General features: G+C 39.9%; 1 protein-coding gene across 3 annotated transcripts in view; it reads left to right on the forward strand.

The window, feature by feature from the left end:
• Positions 1-229: 229 nt before the first annotated feature.
• Positions 230-20,714, forward strand: part of RNF216 (ring finger protein 216) — a 181,536-nt gene continuing 161,051 nt past the window's right edge. For all 3 annotated transcript variants that reach the window (XM_068524090.1, XM_068524091.1, XM_068524092.1), the window contains exons 1-2: positions 230-364; positions 20,383-20,518. In XM_068524090.1, coding sequence (XP_068380191.1) covers positions 20,452-20,518 — 67 coding nt within the window. In that variant the 5' untranslated portion in view covers positions 230-364; positions 20,383-20,451. The remainder of the gene's footprint in view (positions 365-20,382; positions 20,519-20,714) is intronic.

Consider the following 20,714-nt stretch of genomic DNA (forward strand, 5'->3'; position numbering starts at 1 on the left):
AGACAGCGACACCTCCTCACGGGGTTGAGAGGCTCTCAGTTTCTTTCGTTCTCCCGCCTAGTGGGGGAGTCAAGACTCAGCGGGCCGTGAGGCGGGATGGAGGAGCGGACAGGCGTCCCTCTCTATGGTGTTACTCCCCAGACCCCTCCTCCCTATCACCCGGCGTGCCTCTATGGTTCTTCCTGTCATTAGTCGGGAGGGGGCGCTGTGCGCAGGCGCGAGGTGACGCCGCGGAAGAGCCGGAAGGAGCGCAGCGGCGGCCTCGGCTGCGGCCACGAAGCTGTCGCGGCCGCTCCTGCTGACTAGAAGCTGCGGCGACAGAAGTCGCCGAGCCCGTCTCGAGAGCCGGCGAGTTGAGTGGCGAGTAAGTGTCGGCCGCGGGGCGCGCCAGCTACTCGGCAGGCTCTGTGAGGCTAGTGGCGTCTCCGCCCGGCGCCTCCATTGAGCCCGGGGGTGGGGGTGGGGATGGGGGCGGGGGCTCGTTTGTGAGGGGCGGCGGGGGGCGCTGGCCGGGCTCAGCCGCGGCCCCGGCACGAGCGAGCCCGGGACCGCGCGGGGCGCCGCCTAGCGCCGAGCGGCCGGAGCAGCGGGGCTAGTGGCCGAGAGGGAGCGATAGAGGCGCGGGCGGCCGGCGGACCCTCAGCCGCTCCCGCCACTTCGGGAAGTTTCGCGGGCCGGTAGCGCCGAAAGACCGAGTTTCCTCGGCGGCGCCTCACGGGAGGCGGTGGCCGTGGAGCTGAGCGCGGCCGGGGGCGCGCGGGGGGGTGACACGCCGCGAGTTTGCACTCCGACGCCCTGGTCCGGGCAGGAGGTGGCGGGGGGCTGACGGGCCGCGGTCCCAAACCCTCCCGACTCGGCTCTGGAGGGGCGTCTTCCCGAAAAGGCGGCCACTGCTGCCCAGCCCTCGTGAGGCCTCCCCGAGTGTGTCAGAACCCTGAGCAGCGCGGGGAACGCGAACCCGACAAATGTGCCCGGAGCGCCGAGCGGCGAACGAGGCCGATCTTCCCGCGTGAGATGTGGCCCGAATACCGTGTGGGACGGTTGTCGAAAACTTCGGGCCGCTTCAGTCCCGTGACCAAGCTCACTGAGTGCCTGCAGGGTCCCGGTGATGTCCGCTGGGCAGGGTTCCGACATCAGCGAGCCGAGGGCTCTGTAAAGAACTCGGATGCGTCGTGATAAGCGCCTGGGTAGGGTTGTCCCAGGCTTTTTTATTTTTTTATTTTTATTTATTTACTTATTTTTGGCTGCGCAGGGGCTTTCTCTAGTCGCGGCGAGCGGGGGCTCCTCTTTGTTGCGGTGCGCGGGCTTCTCATTGCGGTGGCTTCTCTTGTTGCGGAGCACGGGCTCCAGGTGCGCGGGGCTCAGTAGTTGTGGCTCGCAGGCTCTAGAGCACAGGCTCAGTAGTTGTGGCGCGCGGGCTTAGTTGCTCCGCGGCATGTGGGATCTTCCCGAACCAGGGCTCAAACCCGTGTCCCCTTGCATTGGCAGGTGGATTCTTAACCCCTGCGCCACCAGGGAAGTCCCTGTCCTAGGCTTTTTGATGCAAAGAGAAGATGACTTACCCTGCTGAGAGAGGGCTGGGCAGACTTTAGTATGCTGGCCTGCTGGAAGACGGCTAAGAAATGGCCTTGCTTCGTTGGTGTTTTGTAGAAGTAATTTATTGCGGCTGGGGGGTAGGGAGTGGTTGAATTTAAGGAAATATTTGGAGAGCCTGGGGCCAGATTTTGGACCTCCCCGTAAACTTAAATAAAGGCTTTAGATTTTTCTCCTGAAGGCAGGCCGCAGCTAATAAAAGAGAAGCCTTGCAGCCCCTTTGGAGAAGTCTAATAAAGGCAGTTGAGATGTGAGTCTGGGAGACAAAGTTTATGAAACAGGATAGATGAGAGAGCCTGTGTTTGCTAATTCTGATAGCTCCTGTTTAATGAAGGTTCACTATATTCTAGGCTATGGTTAAGATCTTTACAGACATCTGTCTTTAGCCAGATACTGTTCTAAGGATTTTCCATATATTAACTCTTTGACTCCTCAGTGCTGTGGATTTTGTCATTATTCTTATTTTAAAGAGGAAGGAAGGGAGGTGCTGAAAAATAACTTACCTAGTTGCAAAGCTTGTAAGGGTCAGAGCTGGGACTTGAACCCAGTTTGGCTCCAGAGTTCATGCTCCTAATTATCCTGCTATATCTGTGAACTTCTTGTTTGTTCAAGAAGTTCTTCTGGAGTATTTACTTTTGCCAGGCTGTGTGCTATGTCCTGAGGCTATGGGAATGAACGTTTTTTAGCAGAGGAGATAGATACTAATCATAGCTTCCTAAATTGTAGATTATCATTATGGTGAGTGCTCTGAAGGAGTGAGAGGTGTGTGAACAAACACTGGGGTTAGTCCAGAAAGGTTTTTCTCTGAGGAGGTGACATTTAAGATGAGGAACTGAAGGATGAATACAGTTAATTTGGTCAAAGAGAGGCAGTGAAGAAGAGTAACCCAGCCAGAGAGAAGAGCCTGAAGTGGAAGGCAGAAGCATGGAATGTTGAAGGATCTAAACCATGGTCTCTGCAGATTAGTGAATAGGGGGAAGAGGTATGAGGCGGGGCTAGCTATGTCAGCAAGGGCCATATGAGGCAGTGTTTCACGGGCCATGGTAAGGATTTTGGTTCTAACATGATGAGATCTGTGGTTTTTAAAAAAAAAAAAAACTCAATGCTATATGAAAATTTATCATAGAGTGTAAGCTGTAGACAGTATTGGGATAGAAGGGACAGGATATCACGAGTTCACAGGATATCACGAGTTCACAGTATCAACTGTAAAAATATCATTGAAAACATTGATTTCTCCCCTTTGTGGATGAGGATATGCTTGCTCATTCATCCCAGTTTCTTTTTCTTTTCTTTATTTTTTTTTTAACATCTTTATTGGAGTGTAGTTGCTTTACAATGTTGTATTAGTTTCTGCTGTATAACAAAGTGAATCAGCTATATGTATACATATATCCCCATATCTCCTCCCTCTTTCGTCTCCCTCCCACCCTCCCTATCCCACCCCCTAGGTGGTCACAAAGCCCTGAGCTGATCTCCCCATGCGATGCAGCTGCTTCCCACTAGCTATCTATTTTATGTTTGGTAGTGTATATATGTTCATGCCACTCTCTCACTTCGTCCCAGCTTACCCTTCCCCCTCCCCATGTCCTCAAGTCCATTCTCTATGTGTGTGTCTTTATTCCTGTCCTGCCCCTAGGTTCATCAGAACCTTTTTTTTTTTTTAGATTCCATATATATGTGTTAGCATATGGTATTTGTTTTTCTTTTTCTGACTTCACTCTGTATGACAGACTCTGGATCCATCCACGTCACTACAAATAACTCAATTTCGTTTCCTTTTATGGCTAAGTAATATTCCATTGTATATGTGTGCCATATCTCCTTTATCCGTTTATGTGTTGATGGACACTTAGGTTGCTTCCACATCCCAGTTTCTGAACCAATTTTCAGTTGACAGTTGAGGAAAAATCTCAATGTTATATATTAAACTCTGTAGCTTCCCCACTGAAAATTTTGAATAATTTTTGGTTTAAAACCTTTTGTATTGTAGAAAGATACTGATAGCAGGATTTTTAGAGCTCTTTTAAACTGCTTAAACTCCAGACTAATTGTTTGCATATTATCTGTAATTATGGATGCTATTTTGCCTTAGTTTTTTCATTTTGTTTATGTATTGAAATTAATATGCATTGCATTTTCTTATTCTGAACTCATCAGCTTCCTTGTTCTTTCTTAATAATATCACCATTCTCCAGTCACCTGATCTCAACATCGAGGTCAACTTTGACTACTTGTTTCCTCATGCCCTTCATGGCCAATTACATACAAAAATCCCATTGAATCTAACCTCTGTGGTCAGTATCTTGTATCTTTTTCTCCCTCTGCTTACTGTTACCTTTAGTTCAGACTTCACTGGCTCTTGCTTCCTGGGTTTCCTGCCACTAGATTACACATTGCAGCTAGGTTGATTTTCCTAAAGCACAACTCTTTGCATTGCTTCCCATTGGTCAGAAAATAAACTTAGAGCTCTGCTTCACTTACCTGTTAGCAAACCACCTCCAAGCCTGGTGAGTTAGTATAACGGTTTTATTTGTTGGCAGTTTTTTGAGTCAAGAAATTGGGAAGGGCTCACCTGGGCCTTCCCCCCACCCCCCACATGCTGTCAGCCAAGGTGGCTGGGACTGGAGGATATACTTCCAAAATGGCTTCTTTATTCATACGCCTTGTCTGAGACTGCTGGAAGACTGGGTTCAGCTGCCCTTTCCCTCTTCATGTAGTGTCAGGGCTTTCCATGTGGCCTCTCCGTCAGGGTAGTCAGACTTCTTACATGGTGACTATGGGTTTCAAGAGCCCTAGATGGAAGTGCTGTTCTCTTAAAACTAAGCCTGGAACTGGCAGAGCATTAAGTTTAGCTTAAATATTGCTGTCTCCACTAAGCCTACCCTGACTACTTGCCCTCTCTCAACTGGAATAGTCTCTGTATTGCAGTAATGGGTTTATACTTTGTAGTATACTTAATTGTGTGCATATTTTCTCTCACTGATGGAAGTTCTTTGAGGCAAGATCCATGTTGGATTTTCTTTGTGTTCCCCATGATGCATAACACAAGTTCTTTTATACCATGTGGTGAGCCTGCAATAAACATTTGCCAAACTCTTTTAATGTTATTTTAATTTTAAATGTTAATGTAAATAATACCAATTTAGTATATAAAAATATAAGGAAGCAAAAAATGTAAACCTATTACTTAGAAATAACCATTATTAACTTTTCTGTGTTAATTTAATATTGATTACATATTAGTACAGGATTACAAAGAATGGCTAGCCAAATGTTAAGACGAGAAACGAGTATTTGAATTAAAAGCAATAATCATTTATAGACACTTAAAAAAATATGCTAGGAAGAGGTTTTGTGGGTGCTGATATGACATGGGCATGTCAGCTTCTCTCAGCCTGTCCTGGCTCTTCTTTGCCCACCTTTCCCTAGAACATTCAAAGAGTTAACCCACTAAATTTGAAACATCCTTTATTACCCCAAAATCAGTGTTGCATAAGTGATGGGCATATTTTTGGAGATTACTCTGGAAAACAGGAACACCACAAAACCCCAGGATCATACAGTATTATATTAGGAGCATCTGGAAGGAAAAGTGGAGAAGTGACATGAATAGAAGAATTGAGAAGAAAATGATTTGTTAGAGACAGAGCCAAGGACCCTGGTCACAAGGAAGCAAAGATGCAATTTCGGAAATAATAAAATTGTGTGAGAGAACCACGGGTGATTCCCATCTTTTCCCGACTTTGTTCTCCAAATTTTGTTCCTTTGTTCTCCAAATTTTCTATAATGGTGTAATACTTTATAACTGAAGAAAATCATGATAAACTTATTGTTGTCATGTAAGCCATGTTCCTTGACTCTGGTTGTATATGGCTATGATGAAGAGCTCCAGTCTCTGGCAGAAGAGTATGTTTTTGGAGCCACTCATTCATTCAACAACTGTGAGACTCTGGAAGTACAGTTATGAGTAAGACATAGTCAAGGGCATATGGAGAAAACAAAATGCGAACTCCTTCTCATCATGTGTTGATTCATTCATACAAGGAAGTGAAGGGGATAAAAAAAAAGATCATTAGGACAGTTGTGGGAGGTGGAAGAGAACATAGAAGAATGGTCATCCAATTTTCTTAAATTCTTATAGTATTACTACATAAGATTCTCCACTAGTAATGAAGTGATGAAATATCTCCTAATTTTAGGTTCTAATTTGGAAGCATTAATTGGTATATTTGACTATAGAGTATAATCATAAATGTGTAAATGATTATTTGTATAATTAAAAGCAAGAGGTAAGAACTGAAATATTCTTTTTTGGGTGGCATTTTCTATTTCTGAACTCCACTTTGGTGTCTGATCAATAAGCTAAAAGACATACATAGCTTCTGGCCACTTCCAAAGGGAAAACGAAGTTTCTTATAGAAGGAAGTAGAAGTTTTACTGTGAATAGTTGTAATACTAATGAAAAGTACCTTGGAAGAGGAGAATAAAGTTCTCTCTCCACCCCCCTCCCCCCGTTTGGTTGTATTATCAACATATTATTAATAAACACTGTTCATCTGCTGTTTCCATTTCACAGGTAATAATAATAGTCATAATGTGACACTTGCTATTTGCCAGTCATTATGCTAAACACTTTATATATGTTTAACTCAATTAATTTTAAAACAACTGTTTTAAACTGTCATTTTAAAACAAATAACAAAACAACTGTATTGTCATTTTACAAATAAAGGAATTAGGCTCAAGAGATTAAGCAGTTTATGCATAGTCACTGATTCACTAATTGGTGAAACCATGGTTCATAATTAGGCAATCTGCTCTGAGCCCAGATGAGAGGACTGAATGTCAGGGAGTTAAATGACCTTTACAGAGAAGCTAGTCAGGAGTAGAAATTTCATCATCAGACTTCTTTTTTCACTGCAGCTTGGGGCCACTGTACTTGCCATTCATGCGGAATCTTGCTTTTAAAGCATCACTAGTAATCTGCTTAACTACAAGCTTGACAGTCTAACTAAATTAGATATAAAATAAATCACATTTTCCTTTGATTTCCAGTGTAAAATTGAAGGAACCTAGTTATGGTAAAAGAAGAAATAAGCTTGGTTATTGGAATTAAGTGTTCAAAATGCTTTTTTTTTTTAATTAATTAATTTTTGGCTACGTTCGTTGGGTCTTCGTTGCTGCGCGGGGGCTTTCTCTAGTTGCAGCGAGCAGGGGCTTCTCTTGTTGCAGAGCATAGGCTCTAGGCGCCCAGGCTTCAGTAGTTGTGGCACGTGGGCTCAGTAGTTGTGGCTCACGGGTCCTAGAGCACAGGCTCAGTAGTTGTGGCACACGGGCTTGGTTGCTCCGCGGCATGTGGGATCCTCCCGGACCGGGGCTCGAACCCATGTCCCCTGCATTGGCAGGCGGGTTCTTAACCACTGCGCCACCAGGGAAGTCCCAAAATGCTTTTTAAAAATTGTATTTGATGGGACTTCCCTGGTGGTCCAGTGGCTAAGTCTCCGTGCTCCCATTGCAGGGGGCCCAGGTTCGATCCCTGGTCAGGGAACTAGATCCTGCGTGCTGCAACTAAGACCCGGCACAGCCAATTAAATAAATAAACATTTTTTAAACAAATTGTATTTGAAAGAAAAGTACTTGAATAGGTGCAGTTGAAATTTGATACCAGAGCTCTTTCCATTATACCATGCTATTTATAAATATCAATAACATCATTATTGTTATTTCAAGTAAGATACTTAAACTTATGCTTGGATTTATAATTTTTAAACATTGAGATACTTTTGTTCAGTTATACATACCAGAAAGTTATGTTGTAATACTTAAACATAGCTTTGATGTAAAATTTTATAGTATCTTAATTTGGAAAAATGATGACATCATTTGATTATCTCTTTATAGACATTATATAATAAGCCAGGGTCTGGGGCCCACCTCCTCTGAAGTACATGATTTCTCACAGGAAGGCAAAGAAAATTGAGATTTTCTTAGGAAGAAAAACCTTGAGTGGGTAGGTTACAGATAGGATCTTGGAACTAAAAAGCCACTGTAGCAGTTATAATTGTCCCCCATTGGTTCTTACTTATTGATTTTCATTCTTGTGATGTCCGTCAGAGTAAAGCAAGAAAATGGTTCCAAAATCAAACTACAGAAAGAAATAAAAGCAATAATTCTCTCCTCTTGACCCCCAAATACTGTTTCACAGAGGCAACCACTCTTTTTTCCCCTTAGGGTGACTTTTTTCCCTCTAAGTTTTCCATTGTTAAATACAACACACACACAAAGAAATTTCACCCCAAACAGCTAAGTTCAGGCCTATGCCTAAACTTTATCTAAATGGAAGCATTCAGTATATATTCTTTTATGTCTGAATTCCTTCACCCATCCATTATGGGTTTTTTTGGTTTTGTTTTGTTTTTTAAAGGAACCATTTTGAGATATGTCAGAGCACACGGTTCTTTTTTTTGTTTTTTTTTTTTAATTTTATTTATTTATGGCTGTGTTGGGTCTTCGTTTCTGTGCGAGGGCTTTCTCTAGTTGCGCCAAGTGGGGGCCACTCTTCATCGCGGTGCGCGGGCCTCTCACTATCGTGGCCTCTCTTGTTGCGGAGCACAGGCTCCAGACGCGCAGGCTCAGTAGTTGTGGCTCACGGGCCCAGTTGCTCCGTGGCATGTGGGATCTTCCCAGACCAGGGCTCGAACCCGTGTCCCCTGCATTGGCAGGCGGATTCTCAACCACTGCGCCACCAGGGAAGCCCCCATTATGTTTTAAGATCCATTCATATTGTGTGTGACTGTAATGGCTTGATTCTTGATGCTGTGTATGTTTCAGTTGTATGAGCATACTTCAGTGTATTTGTCCATTCCATCATTGATATGAGTCCTTTTCAGTTTTTGGCTGTTAGGAATAGTGCTGCTGTGAACATTCTTGTGCATAGACCTGGTGCGTATAAGCGTACATTTCTGTAGTACAGATTTTACAGTGAATTGTTGAGTCTTCCAGGATTTATATTTTCCACTATAAATGATAAAGTATCAAGGATTCTTTTTTGCACAGTTGTGGTACCAATTTCCTCTCCTACCAATAGTACTTGAAAGTCCCCATTGCTCCAAATCCTCAGCAACACTTGGTCATCAATTTTCAGGCTTCTAGCAATCCTTATGGGTATGCAGTATCTCATGGGAGTTTTTTGCCTTTTACAAAAAAAACAATATATAAAACATGTATGGCTTAATGAATTATTATAAGGTGATTATATGTACTACTTAGGTCAAGAAGTAGATCATCCCCAAGCCTCCTCTATGCATGCTGTCCTGAGCATAATTCATTCCTTCCCCCTGAAATTAACCATTAGTCTGATCATTTTCTTGTATTTCTTTATGGTGTTTTCACCTGAGTGCATCCCTATTAGGGTTCCTCTTCCATTCCTTTTCTTTTTCCTTATAATTTATCTGTTGTTGAACCTGAATCATTTGACCTGTTAGTTTCCCAGAGCCTAGATAGGTGTTTGTCAGGCTTAAAAAAAAAATCATTCCTCCCTGGAGAGCCTTTTTAGACATTTTTTTCTGATTCTCCCCCATTAAATACTAAAGAATAAGATTTTGTTGGGTGGGATTGAATTTGGGAGGATGACAAACCATTGTAATATATAAGATCTTTTTACCCCCTTGCAAAATTGCCCCCATTGAGAATACCTGATCTAGATGGCATAATTAACGGTGTAATTCAAAAATTTCGTTTTTCAGATAGCCTCTATTCTAAAAATTAGGCTGTGTCCAGATCTGATTGTCTCTGTCAAGACAGTAGATAGTGTTCTTTCCTCAGCAGGCAGTTATGTCTTATTGTCTCTATGATGTTAGCAGTCAATGATATTCAATGTCTAGGTCCAGTAATTTTTTTTTTTTTTCCACTTGTGGGATCTTAGTTCCCCGACCAGGGATTGAACCTGGGCCACCGGAATGAAAGTGCCAAGTCCTAACCACTGGAATGCCAGGGAATTCCAAGGCCCAGTAAATTACTGAGGATTGCAAAATGGTGATATTTTAATTGAATTTTTAAATTAATACTAGAATAATTTTATAAAGAAATGATTTCCTCATCTACTATTTGGTTATCCAGTGATATAGTTTATATAGAAGAGGCAAGAAAATGCCTGATTCTTTGCCTTTGTTTTACCAGTTTTAAAGATAATGTATTGGTTGACTATCATCTTTTGAAAATGACCTTTTAAAAAAATTATGAACACTTTCATTTATACATTTTCCTAAGATGTTTGTACCATATCAATTATTATCTTTACTGAAGTTCAAAATGTTCCATCTTTTGCCAGTGGAAGCCTCTTCAGGAATTTATTCTGACAGGATCCAGTCTTTGATAAGTAGTCTTTGATAGCTTCCTTGATATGTGATATGACAAGATGTTCCATGTTCATTTTGTATGATTCCTGCCCCAGACTTGGAATTAGTAATTTGTCCCAAAAGCCTTCATCTCTTTCAATGAGAAATAGTATTTCACATAACCTGGGCACTATGGATGTTCATTGCTACAAGCAGGTCTTGTTTGAAAACTTTTTTTTTTTTTGGATGGAAGTAATATATTTTACAAGTTTATACTAATATTTATAATTCAAATTTAGGACTATAGTGGTTTTACTTAACTTACTTTATTGCTTCTATATTATAATTCCTTTTTTCCACACTAAGAATCTTGATTCTCAAGGACACAGGGATTGATAGAATTAGAATATGCTATAACTTTGTTTTAACACACCCAAAAGTGTCAAAATGAAAGTCTCAGAATGTCAGCACCCACATGATTAAACAACTTTAAAATCTTTCATATGCTTCCGTCTTCCATAATTTTTATAATTGTACTGTATCATTCAATCTTAGTTATAATTTAATCTTAGTACTGCAAGTAATTATGTATTTCATGTTTACCACTAGTCTTTGTGTCAGTGTCTCTCTAGTCATTTTGGTTGCCTGAAGCTTGCTTTTCTGTTGATTCCTCAGGAAAATCTTGTAGGAAGTTCTTGTACATTGTTAAGTTTGTGCACTTTTTCCTTAAAATAAGTTTTGCTGGATATAAAATCTGTGGCTCACGTTTTTTTTTAAAGTATCTTAATCTGTTTTCAGGTGTCTTAAAGCATCACTGTAAAAATCTGTTAATAATCTTAATTTTTTCTGTTATAATTCTCAAGCCCAGATGCTAAAGGATTTTTTTCTTTCTTTCTTTAAAGTCCAGTAATTTTACTAGAATGTGTCTTGATGGTTGTCATTCTGGGTTCCTTTCCTTAGGTATGTACTGTGCTCTTTTGAAATGTAGCTTTAACATTTTTACTTTAGGAAAGTTTTTTTTTTTTTCAGTCACAATTTTTTGTGTTTTCTTCCCTTTCAGTTTATTCAAGAGCTCCTTTATCTCTTCATTTTTCTATTTAAAATTTTCCTTTCACCTTTCAATTCTCCTAAAGCAGTATGTGTTGTGTTTATTAACACTTGTGTTTCTTCTAATTTAGTCTGCATTCCTAAAACACTTTATTTAATTTCTGTTTCTTTCCTGAGATATCACTTCATTTCTGAGTTTTTCTAGTTCTGATTTATGTTGTTATTTTATGTCTTATATTATTTTCTTAGTGTCCCTTAGGTTGTTACAGCTTTCTGGCATGTTGTTATTGTTTATAGGGATGTTTTGCTTCTTGTTTTTCTTACACCTTTGTATGAGATTTGACATCAGTTCTTTTCTTTGTTAATTTTTACTGAAATTAGCTTTTTTGGACTTTTAAAAAATTTTTTATTAGAGTATAGTTGATTTATAATGTTGTGTTAGTTTCAGGTGTACAGCATAGTGATTCAGTTATACATATACATGTATCCACTCTTTTAGATTCTTTTCCCGTATAGGCCATTACAGAGTACTGAGTAGAGTTCCCTGTGCTATACAGTAGGTCTTTATTAGTTACCTATTTTATATATAGTAGTGTGTGTATGTCAATCCCTGTCTTCCAATTTATTCCTCCCCACCCCCCTTACACCCTGGTAACCATAGGTCTGTTTTCTACATCTGCAGCTCTGTTTCTGCTTTGTAGATAAGTTCATTTGTACCCTTTTTTAGATTCCACATATAAGCAATATCATATGATATTTGTCTTTCTCTGTCTGACTTCCCTCAAAAGACAGTCTCTGGGTCCATCCATGTTGCTGCAAATGGCATTATTTTGTTCTTTTTTATGGCTGAGTAATAGTCCTTTGTATATATGTACTACGCCTTCTTTATCCATTCCTCTGTTGACGGATGCTTTCTTGGACTTTCAGGAGATGTAGTTTAGGATAACTTTTTCTAACTTCACAGAGCTCCCTCTTCATACAGTGTTCAAAATATGGCAGCTTGCTTTTTAAGACTTCTTGATTCTGTTCTCTATGTTTATTTAGACCTAATTTCTCTTTCCTTTGTTTCTATCTTACTCAGTTTAACTGTTCCCAGCATTTTCTTCTCATAGGGCTGTGTCCTGCCAGGGAGCCCTGGTTGATGAGTTTCGAAACTTCATGGGTCCTAGACTGCTATATCTTTTTCAGATCTTACAGGGTCAGGGCCTCCTTGCACTTACCCACTATTGAATTGAGCAAAACTGCTTCGTAGTATTAGCTCCTTTCTCAGATTGGCCTGCGTGCTTTGCATTGAATTCCTGTCGGTTATTTGGGGTTATATATTGATACTCTTCTCAGGTTTGAATGGTACCCTGTGCTTTCTGAGGCACCAGTGATGCTTCAGAAATTGTGTGGCTCTTGGTGGTTTGTCCTCATGTGCTTGCACTTTGGAGTTTGTGGAGACTCCTTTGTTTTGTCTTGTTTTTTTTGTAAACTGGAATTCTTGTAACCATGGAATTTTTTTCTGTTTTTATTTGAAAATTTGGGGAGATTTAAAAGCTATGGTGCCACCATTACTGCCATCTTCCCAGAATTTATTTATTTTTTATTTATTTATTTAATTTATATTTGGCTGCTTTGGGTCTTTACTGCTGCGCACGGGCTTTCTCTAGTTGCAGCGAGTGGGGGCTACTCTTCATTGTGGTGCGCAGGCTTCTCATTGCGGTGGCTTCTCTTGTTGCGGAGCATGGGCTCTAGGCGCACGGGCTTCAATAGTTGTGGCTCACAGGCTCTAGAGTGCAGGCTCAGTAGTTGTGGTGCACGAGACTAGTTGCTCCACGGCATGTGGGATCCTCCCGGACCAGGGCTTGAACCCGTGTCTCTCGCACTGGCAGGCAGATTCCTAACCACTGCACCACCAGGGAAGCCCCCATTTTTCTTTTAAGTTGTCTGATTCTTCTTTTTTTTTTTTCTCTATTTTCAGTTAACATGTAGGAGTTCTTTATATTTTCTGGATAGGAGTCTTTGTTATATGTATTGCAAATTTCTTTTCCCAGTGGCTTGCCTTTTCACTCTTAATAATTTCTTTGGTGAACAGAAGTTTTTTGTCTTAATGTACAATACTTCAGTCTTTTCTTTGGTGGACAGCCCTTTTTATTTCCTGTTTAAGATATCTTTTCCAGCTCCGATTTGTGAAGGTATTTTCTTATGTTATCTTCCAGAAACTTTATTATTTCACCTTACCATTTAAATCAAGAGTTACCTAAAATTGTTTTCACCTAAGGCATGAAGAAGAGGTCTAGTTCTTTGATCTTTCCTATCTTCCCAAAATATAGTTTTCCAGTACAGTGTCATATAGTTTAAAAATCATGTTTTTCCACTGCTCTGCAGTGCTGCTTTTGTCATAAATCAGTTGTCCATATGTGAATGACTCTGTGGACTCTGTTCCATAGGTCTATTTTTCTCTTCTTTTGCCAATACCACATTGTCTTAATTACTGTAGCTTTATAATAATAAGACTTAATATCCAGTAGTATAAATTCTCCATGTTTTGTTTTTGTTTATGAATGCTTTACTTATTCTTGGCTCTTTACATTTTTCTGTAAGTTTTAGAATCATCTAGTACATATCCATTTTTAAAATCTGACTAAGGCTGTCTTAAACTTGTAGACCAATTTGGGGAGAATTGACATCTTTACAAACTGGAGTTTTCCAACCCACAAATGTGGTATGTCTCTCCATTTATTTACTCTTCTTTAATTTCTCTCAGTGATGTTTCACAGTTTTCTGTGTAGAGGTCTTACACATTTTTCATGTGTTTATCCCTTGTTATTTGATTGTTTTTGATGCTACTCTTCTAAAATGTCTTTTTTTCTAATTGTTTCATACTAGTTCATTTTTTGTATATTGGCCTTGTATCTAGAGATTTTGTTATTCATTCATTCACTTATTCCAGTGGTATCTCTGTGTACAGTTACACATACAGATATACATAATTTTGTTCTCTTGTAATCTTCTAGTATCTTTATTGTTTTCTCTTTCATGTAATCTATCTGGAATTGATGTTGATGGGTGGTATAAGGAATGTATCAAGGCTCATTTTCTTCCCATATAGATATCCACTTGGCCCAGCAATGTTTATTGAAAAGGCCATTCTTCCCACTGCATTTCAGTAACACCTTTGTTTTTATGTGGGTGACCAGGTGTATGTGGCTCTGTTTCTGAACCCTCTGTTCTATTTTTGTGTCTTTGCATCAGTACCACAATCTTATCTGCAAATAATGCCACTTTTATTTCTTCCTTTCAACCTGATATTTTATTTCTTTTTATTGCCTGACTACTTGCTACAGCCTCCAGTACAGTGCTGACAAAAAAATGGTGAAAACTCTCCTCAGTTTCAGAGAGAAAGCTTTTCAGTGTTTCACTCTTCGGTGTGAGGATTGCTCTAGTGTTTTTGAAATGGCTTTAATTAGATGAAGGAAATTCACTTCCAGTACCAATTTGCTGAGAGATTTTAGTCGTGAATAGATGTTAATTTTGAACACTTTTTTTTTTCGATTGCAGTGACTATGTAGTTTTCCTTTATTCTAGTAATGAACGTTGCATTGCTTTGGTTAGGATTTTTCATTTGTGTTCATGAGAGATTCTAGTCTTTCTAGTAATGTTCTCATCATCATTCAGTATAAAAATTGTGGTAGCCTCGTAAAATGATTTCAGAAATAATGTTTGCTCTTTTTCTGTTCTCTGAGTTTTTGTAATACTAGTTACATTTCTTCCTCAAATGTTTAGGAAACTTTACTGGGCTTGCTGTATTCTTTGTGGGAAGGTTATTAATTACTTATTCCATTTCTTTATTTGATAGAGATCTATTGAAATTTAATTTTTTTTTTGTTCAGTTGTGGTAAATTGTGTCTCAAGGAGTTTATTTCAATTAAAATTTCAAATTAAGTGGTATAAAGTTATTCATGGTATTTTTTATATTGTGGAGTCGGTAGTGATGTCTTCTTTAATACTCCAGATGGTGGTAATTTGTGTTCTCTCCCTTTTTTCCTTAATCATTCTTGATAAAGGTTTATCAATCTTATTAATCTTTTTAGATTTTTTTGTATGTTATTAATGTTTTTAGAGAAACCTTTTTGCTTTGATTTTTCTCAGTTTTATGTTTATAATCTGTTTGAATTTCTGCTCTTATAAGTTTCTTCTGTCTACTTTTTCTGGGTTTAATTTACTGCTCTTTTTCTAACTTCTTGAGATCAAAGCTTAAATCAATGATTTTTGGGTTGTTTTTTCTTCTCTAAAGTATGCATTTGGACCTGTAAATTATCCTCTCAGCACTGCTTTAATTCCATCCCACAAATTTTTTTTTTTTTTTTAATTTATTTATTTATTTATTTTTGGCTGTGTTGGGTCTTCGTTTCTGTGCGAGGGCTCTCTCCAGTTGCAGCAAGTGGGGGCCACTCTTCATCGCGGTGCGCGGGCCTCTCACCAGCGCGGCCTCTCGTTGCGGAGCACAGGCTCCAGACGCGCAGGCTCAGTAGTTGTGGCTCACGGGCCCAGTTGCTCCGCGGCACGTGGGATCTTCCCAGACCAGGGCCCGAACCCGTGTCCCCTGCATTGGCAGGCGGATTCTCAACCACTGCGCCACCAGGGAAGCCCCATCCCACAAATTTTGATGTGTTTTGTTTTTATTACCTTTCAGTTCAGTTAAAATAGTTTCTAATGTTCAATGTAATTTCTTTTTTAACCCATGGGTTGTTTAGGTTGCTTTGCTTTATTTCTAATACTTAGTAATTTCCAATTTACTGATTGTTGTCATACAACACGTGCTGTGTGATTTCAAGCCCAGCAAATTTGTTGAGGCTAGCTTTATGGCTCAGCATGTAGTCTGTTCAGTAAATGTTCCTGGTGCATTTGAAAATGTGTATTCTGCAGTAGTTAGGTGGAGTGATCTATAAATGTCAGTTAAGTCAGCTGTTTGATAGTGCTGTTCAAGTCTTCTGTCCAGCTGTAGGTGTGGATTTGTCTTGTTTCTTTAAGATCTGTCCATTTAAGCCATATATATTTTGAAACTGTGTTATTAAGTTCATACAGGTTTAATGTTGTTATATCTTCTGTGAGTTGACCTTCTTATCTGGATGAAATCTCCCTACTTGTCTGTAATAATACTTGTAATATCCATTTTGTCTGATATTAGTACACTCATGCAGTTTTTTGTGGGTTTTGTGAAGAGCAGGGGGATAAAATAGTTAAAAAGAGAATTTCAACAGAGAACTAGAATTTATTTTTAAAATTCAAATGGACTTTTTTATTGACATATAGTTGCTGTACAATATTATATGTTATAGGTGTACAATACAGTGATTTGCAATTTTAAAAGGTTATATTCCATTTATAGTTATTATGAAACATTGGCTATATTCCCCGTGTTGTACAATCAGTATATCCTTGTAGCTTATTTTATTTTATTTTATTTTATTTTTTAAATTTTATTTATTTATCCATTTATGGCTCTGTTGGGTCTTCGTTTCCGTGCGAGGGCTTTCTCTAGTTGCGGCAAGTGGGGGCCACTCTTCATCGCGGTGCGCGGGCCTCTCACTATCGCGGCCTCTCTTGTTGCGGAGCACAGGCTCCAGACGCGCAGGCTCAGCAGTTGTGGCTCACGGGCCTAGTCGCTCCGCGGCATGTGGGATCTTCCCAGACCAGGGCTTGAACCTGTGTCCCCTGCATTGGCAGGCAGATTCTCAACCACTGCGCCACCAGGGAAGCCCTGTAGCTTATTTTATACCTAATATTTTGTACCTTTATTTCTCCCTACCCCTATATTATTGCCCCTCCCCCCTTTCCTGTTACACTGCTTTGTTCTCTATATGTGTGAGTCTCCTACTTTTTTGTTACATTCAATAGTTTGATGTATTTTTTAGATTCCACATATAAGTAATACTTTACAGTATTTGTTTTTCTCTGTCTTATTTCACTTAGCATAATGTCTTCCAAGTCCATTCGTGTTGCTGCAAATGGCAAAACTGTGTTCTTTTTTTTTATGGCTGAGTAGTAGTTCACTGTATAAATATACCACATCTTCTTTATCCATTCATCTTTTGATGGACACTTAAGTTGCTTCAATATTTTGGCAATTGTAAATAATGCTGCGATGAACATTGGGGTGCATGTATCTTTTCGAATCAGTGTTTTTGTTTTTTTCAGATAAATACCCAAGAGTGGAATTGCTAGGTCATATGGTAGTTCTATTTTTAGTTTTTTGAGAAACCTCCATGCTGTTTTCCATAGTGGCTGCTCCAGTTTATATTCCCACCAACAGTGTACGAGGGTTCCCTTTTCTCCCCATCCTCTCCAACATTTGTTATTTGTGTTCTTTTTAATGATGGCCATTCTGACAGATGTGAGTTGATATCTCTTTGTGGTTTTGATTTGTATTTCCCTGATGATTAGCGATGTTGAACATCTTTTCATGTGCTTGTTGGCCGTCTGCATTTCCTCAGATGGACATTTTATAACTAAAAACTACAGTGTCTGAAATTAAGAACTTATTAGATGAGTTGTTTATGTTTGATGTTTGCTTTCTATTCTTTTACTTTAAATATTTCAGTTTTCTTGTACTTACAGTGTTTATCTTGTAAAACACTCTTAGTTGGGTTTTATTTATCCATTCTGATAATCTTTGCCTTTTAATTGTAGTAGTCTGTTTATGTAATATAATTTCTGATACAGTTGAATTATTTAAAGTTGTACAGCATAAAGACTTGACTTACATACACTGTGAAACGATTACCGCAATAAGTTTAGTTAATATCCATCCATGTAGATACCAAAAGAAAAAAGAAAAAAATTTTTTCTTCCTATGATGAGAACTTTTAGGGTTTACCTTCTTAGCAGCTTTCAAATGTACCAGACAGCAGTGTTAGCCTTAGTCCCCATGCTGTACATTACATCCCCAGTACTTGTTTATCTTATACCTGGAAGTTTTACCTTTTGACCACCTTCATCCAATTCCCCCACCTCTTGTAAACACAAATCTGATCTCTTTTTCTGAGTTTTTTTTTAATAGTTTTGGGTTTTTTGTTTGTTTTTAGATTCCACATGTAAGTGAGATCATACAGAATTTGTCTTTCTCTATCGGACTTATTTCACCTAGTATGATGCTCTCAGGGTCAATCCATGTTGTCTCAGATGTCAGGATTTCCTTCTTTTTTGTAGTTGAATAGTATTCCATTTTCTTTACCCATTCATCTCTCAGTGGACACTTAGGTTGCTTTCATGTTTTGGCTATTATAAATAGTGATGCAGTGAACATGGCAGTGCAGATATCTTCAAAGTATTGAGATATTTCGTTTCCTTCAGATATATACCCAGAAGTGGAATTGCTGGATCATGTCGTAGTTCTATTTTAAAATTTTTGAGGCACCTCCATATTGTTTTCCTTAGTGGCTGTTCCAACTTATAATCCCACCAACAGTGTACAAAGGTTCCCTTTTTCCACATCCTGCTAGCATTGTTATCGCTCATAACAATGAATTTTTGAATGAATGATAGCCATTCTGACAGGCAGAGGTGATTTTGATTTGCATTTCCCCCATGTTTAGTGCTGTTGAGCACCTTTTAATATACCTGTTGGCCATTTGAATATCTTATTTGGGAAAATGTCTATTTAGGTCCTTTGCCCATTTTTTAAAATTGGATTATTTGGGTTTTTTGCCATTGATCTCTGTGAGTTCTTTATATATTCTGGGTTTTAGCACCGTATTAGGGGTTATGATTTGCATATATTTTCACCTATTCCATAGGTTGCTGTAATTGAGTTTTTAATTTTCCTTTTTTTAATATATATATAAATTTATTTATTTATTTATGGCTGCTTTGGGTCTTCATTGCTGTATGAGGGCTTTCTCTAGTTGTGGTGAGTGGGGCTACTCTTCATTGCAGTGCACAGGCCTCTCGCTGCGGTGGCCTCTCTCGTTGTGGAGCACAGGCTATAGGCACGCGGGCTTCAGTAGTTGCGCACGTGGGCTTAGTTGCTGCCCGGCATGTGGGATGTTCCCGGACCAGGGCTCGAACCTGAGTCCCCTGCATTGGCAGGCAGATTCTTAACCACTGCGCCACCAGGGAAGCCCTGATTTTACTTCTTGAAAAATGTTTTTTAGTTCCTTATTTTGTTTAATTTTTCTGGTTTAATTTTACTTTTTTAAAATATACGTCCCATCTGTTCTTTGATCTTTTGCTGATGTTTTGTATGTTCTTTTGCAGTAATAGTTTTTTTTATTTCCATTTTTTCTCTTCTGTTAGGTTTTTATTTATTTGTTTATTTATTTTATATAAGCTGCTATAGATACACGTCTTTATTTTACTTTATTTTATTTTTTTGACTGCACGGGGTCTTCATTGTTGTGTGTGGGCTTTCTCTAGTTGCGGCAAGCAGGGGCTACTCTTCGTTGCAGTGCACGTGCTTCTCATTGTGGTGGCTTCTCTTGTTGCGAAGCACAGGCTCTAGGTGCGTGGGCTTCAGTGGTTGCAGCACGCGGCCTCAATAGCTGTGGCTCGCGGGCTCTAGAGCACAGGCTCAGTAGTTGTGGTGCACAGGCTTAGTTGCTCCACGGCATGTGGGATCTTCCCAGACCAGGGCTCGAACCAATGCTCCCCTGCATTGGCAGGCAGATTCTTAATAACCACTGTGCCACCAGGGAAGTCCCATCCTGTTAGCTTTTTAGTTATTCTTTTTTCTTTTTATTTATTTGTTTTTTATTATTTTGTTGTTGTTGTGCTGGGTCTTGGTTGCAGCAGGTGGGCTCCTTAGTTGCAGCTCGCCGGCTCCTTAGTTGCCGCTTGCCTGCTCTTTAGTTGCGGCACACGAGCTCCTTAGTTGTGGCACACAAACTCTTAGTCGCAGCATGCATGTGGGATCTAGTTCCCTGGCCAGGGATCGAACCTGGGCCCCCTGCATTGGGAGTGCGGAGTCTTAACCAGTGTGCCACCGGGGAAGTCCCCTTATTTTTCTTTTTCTTTCTTTTTAATTTATTTAATTTATTTTTTTTTTGGCTCATTGGGTCTTCATTGCTGCGCACGGGTTTTCTCTAGTTGTGGCAAGTGGGGAGCTTCTCTTGTTGCGGAGCGTGGTCTCTAGGCACGCAGGCTTCAGTAGTTGTGGCACGCGGGCCCTAGAGCACAGGCTCAGTTGTTGTGGCACACGGGCTTAGTTGCTCCACAGCATGTGAGATCTTCCCAGACCAGGACTTGAAGCCATGTCCCCTGCATTGGCAGGCAGATTCTTAACCACTGTGCCACCAGGGAAGCCCCTATTTTTCTTTTTAGTGGTGTTTTCACGATAAGCTTAGAATGCTACCTTGACCAGGTATGTGGGAAGAGTTTTGATATTCCCTTATTCTTAATTTTCTTTTTTTTTCTTTTTCAGACTCTTTGGAACAGGTAGTCACCATGTTTAGATATTAGCAAGCACATAGGTGTATGTCTGCATTGGAAAATGGCAGAGGGAAACAACAATGAAGAGGTAATTCACTTGAACAACTTCCACTGCCACCGGGGACGAGGTAAGTGTTCTCACTTTCTCTCTTTCATAATTGCTTTTTCCCTTAGTGTTACAGTTATATTGTCTTTGAAATGAATCTGTTCTGCACCATGTAAAACCCAGAGACGTTTCGTTTTTAGATCTCAGGACACCAGGTTTAAACGGACTCGTCAGACTAGAATTTTGTGTCAAATGGTGATTCCTGCTGGCATGAATGA

Source organism: Eschrichtius robustus, chromosome 16 (genome assembly GCF_028021215.1).
Source record: "Eschrichtius robustus isolate mEscRob2 chromosome 16, mEscRob2.pri, whole genome shotgun sequence".
Classification (NCBI taxonomy): Eukaryota; Metazoa; Chordata; class Mammalia; order Artiodactyla; family Eschrichtiidae; genus Eschrichtius; species Eschrichtius robustus.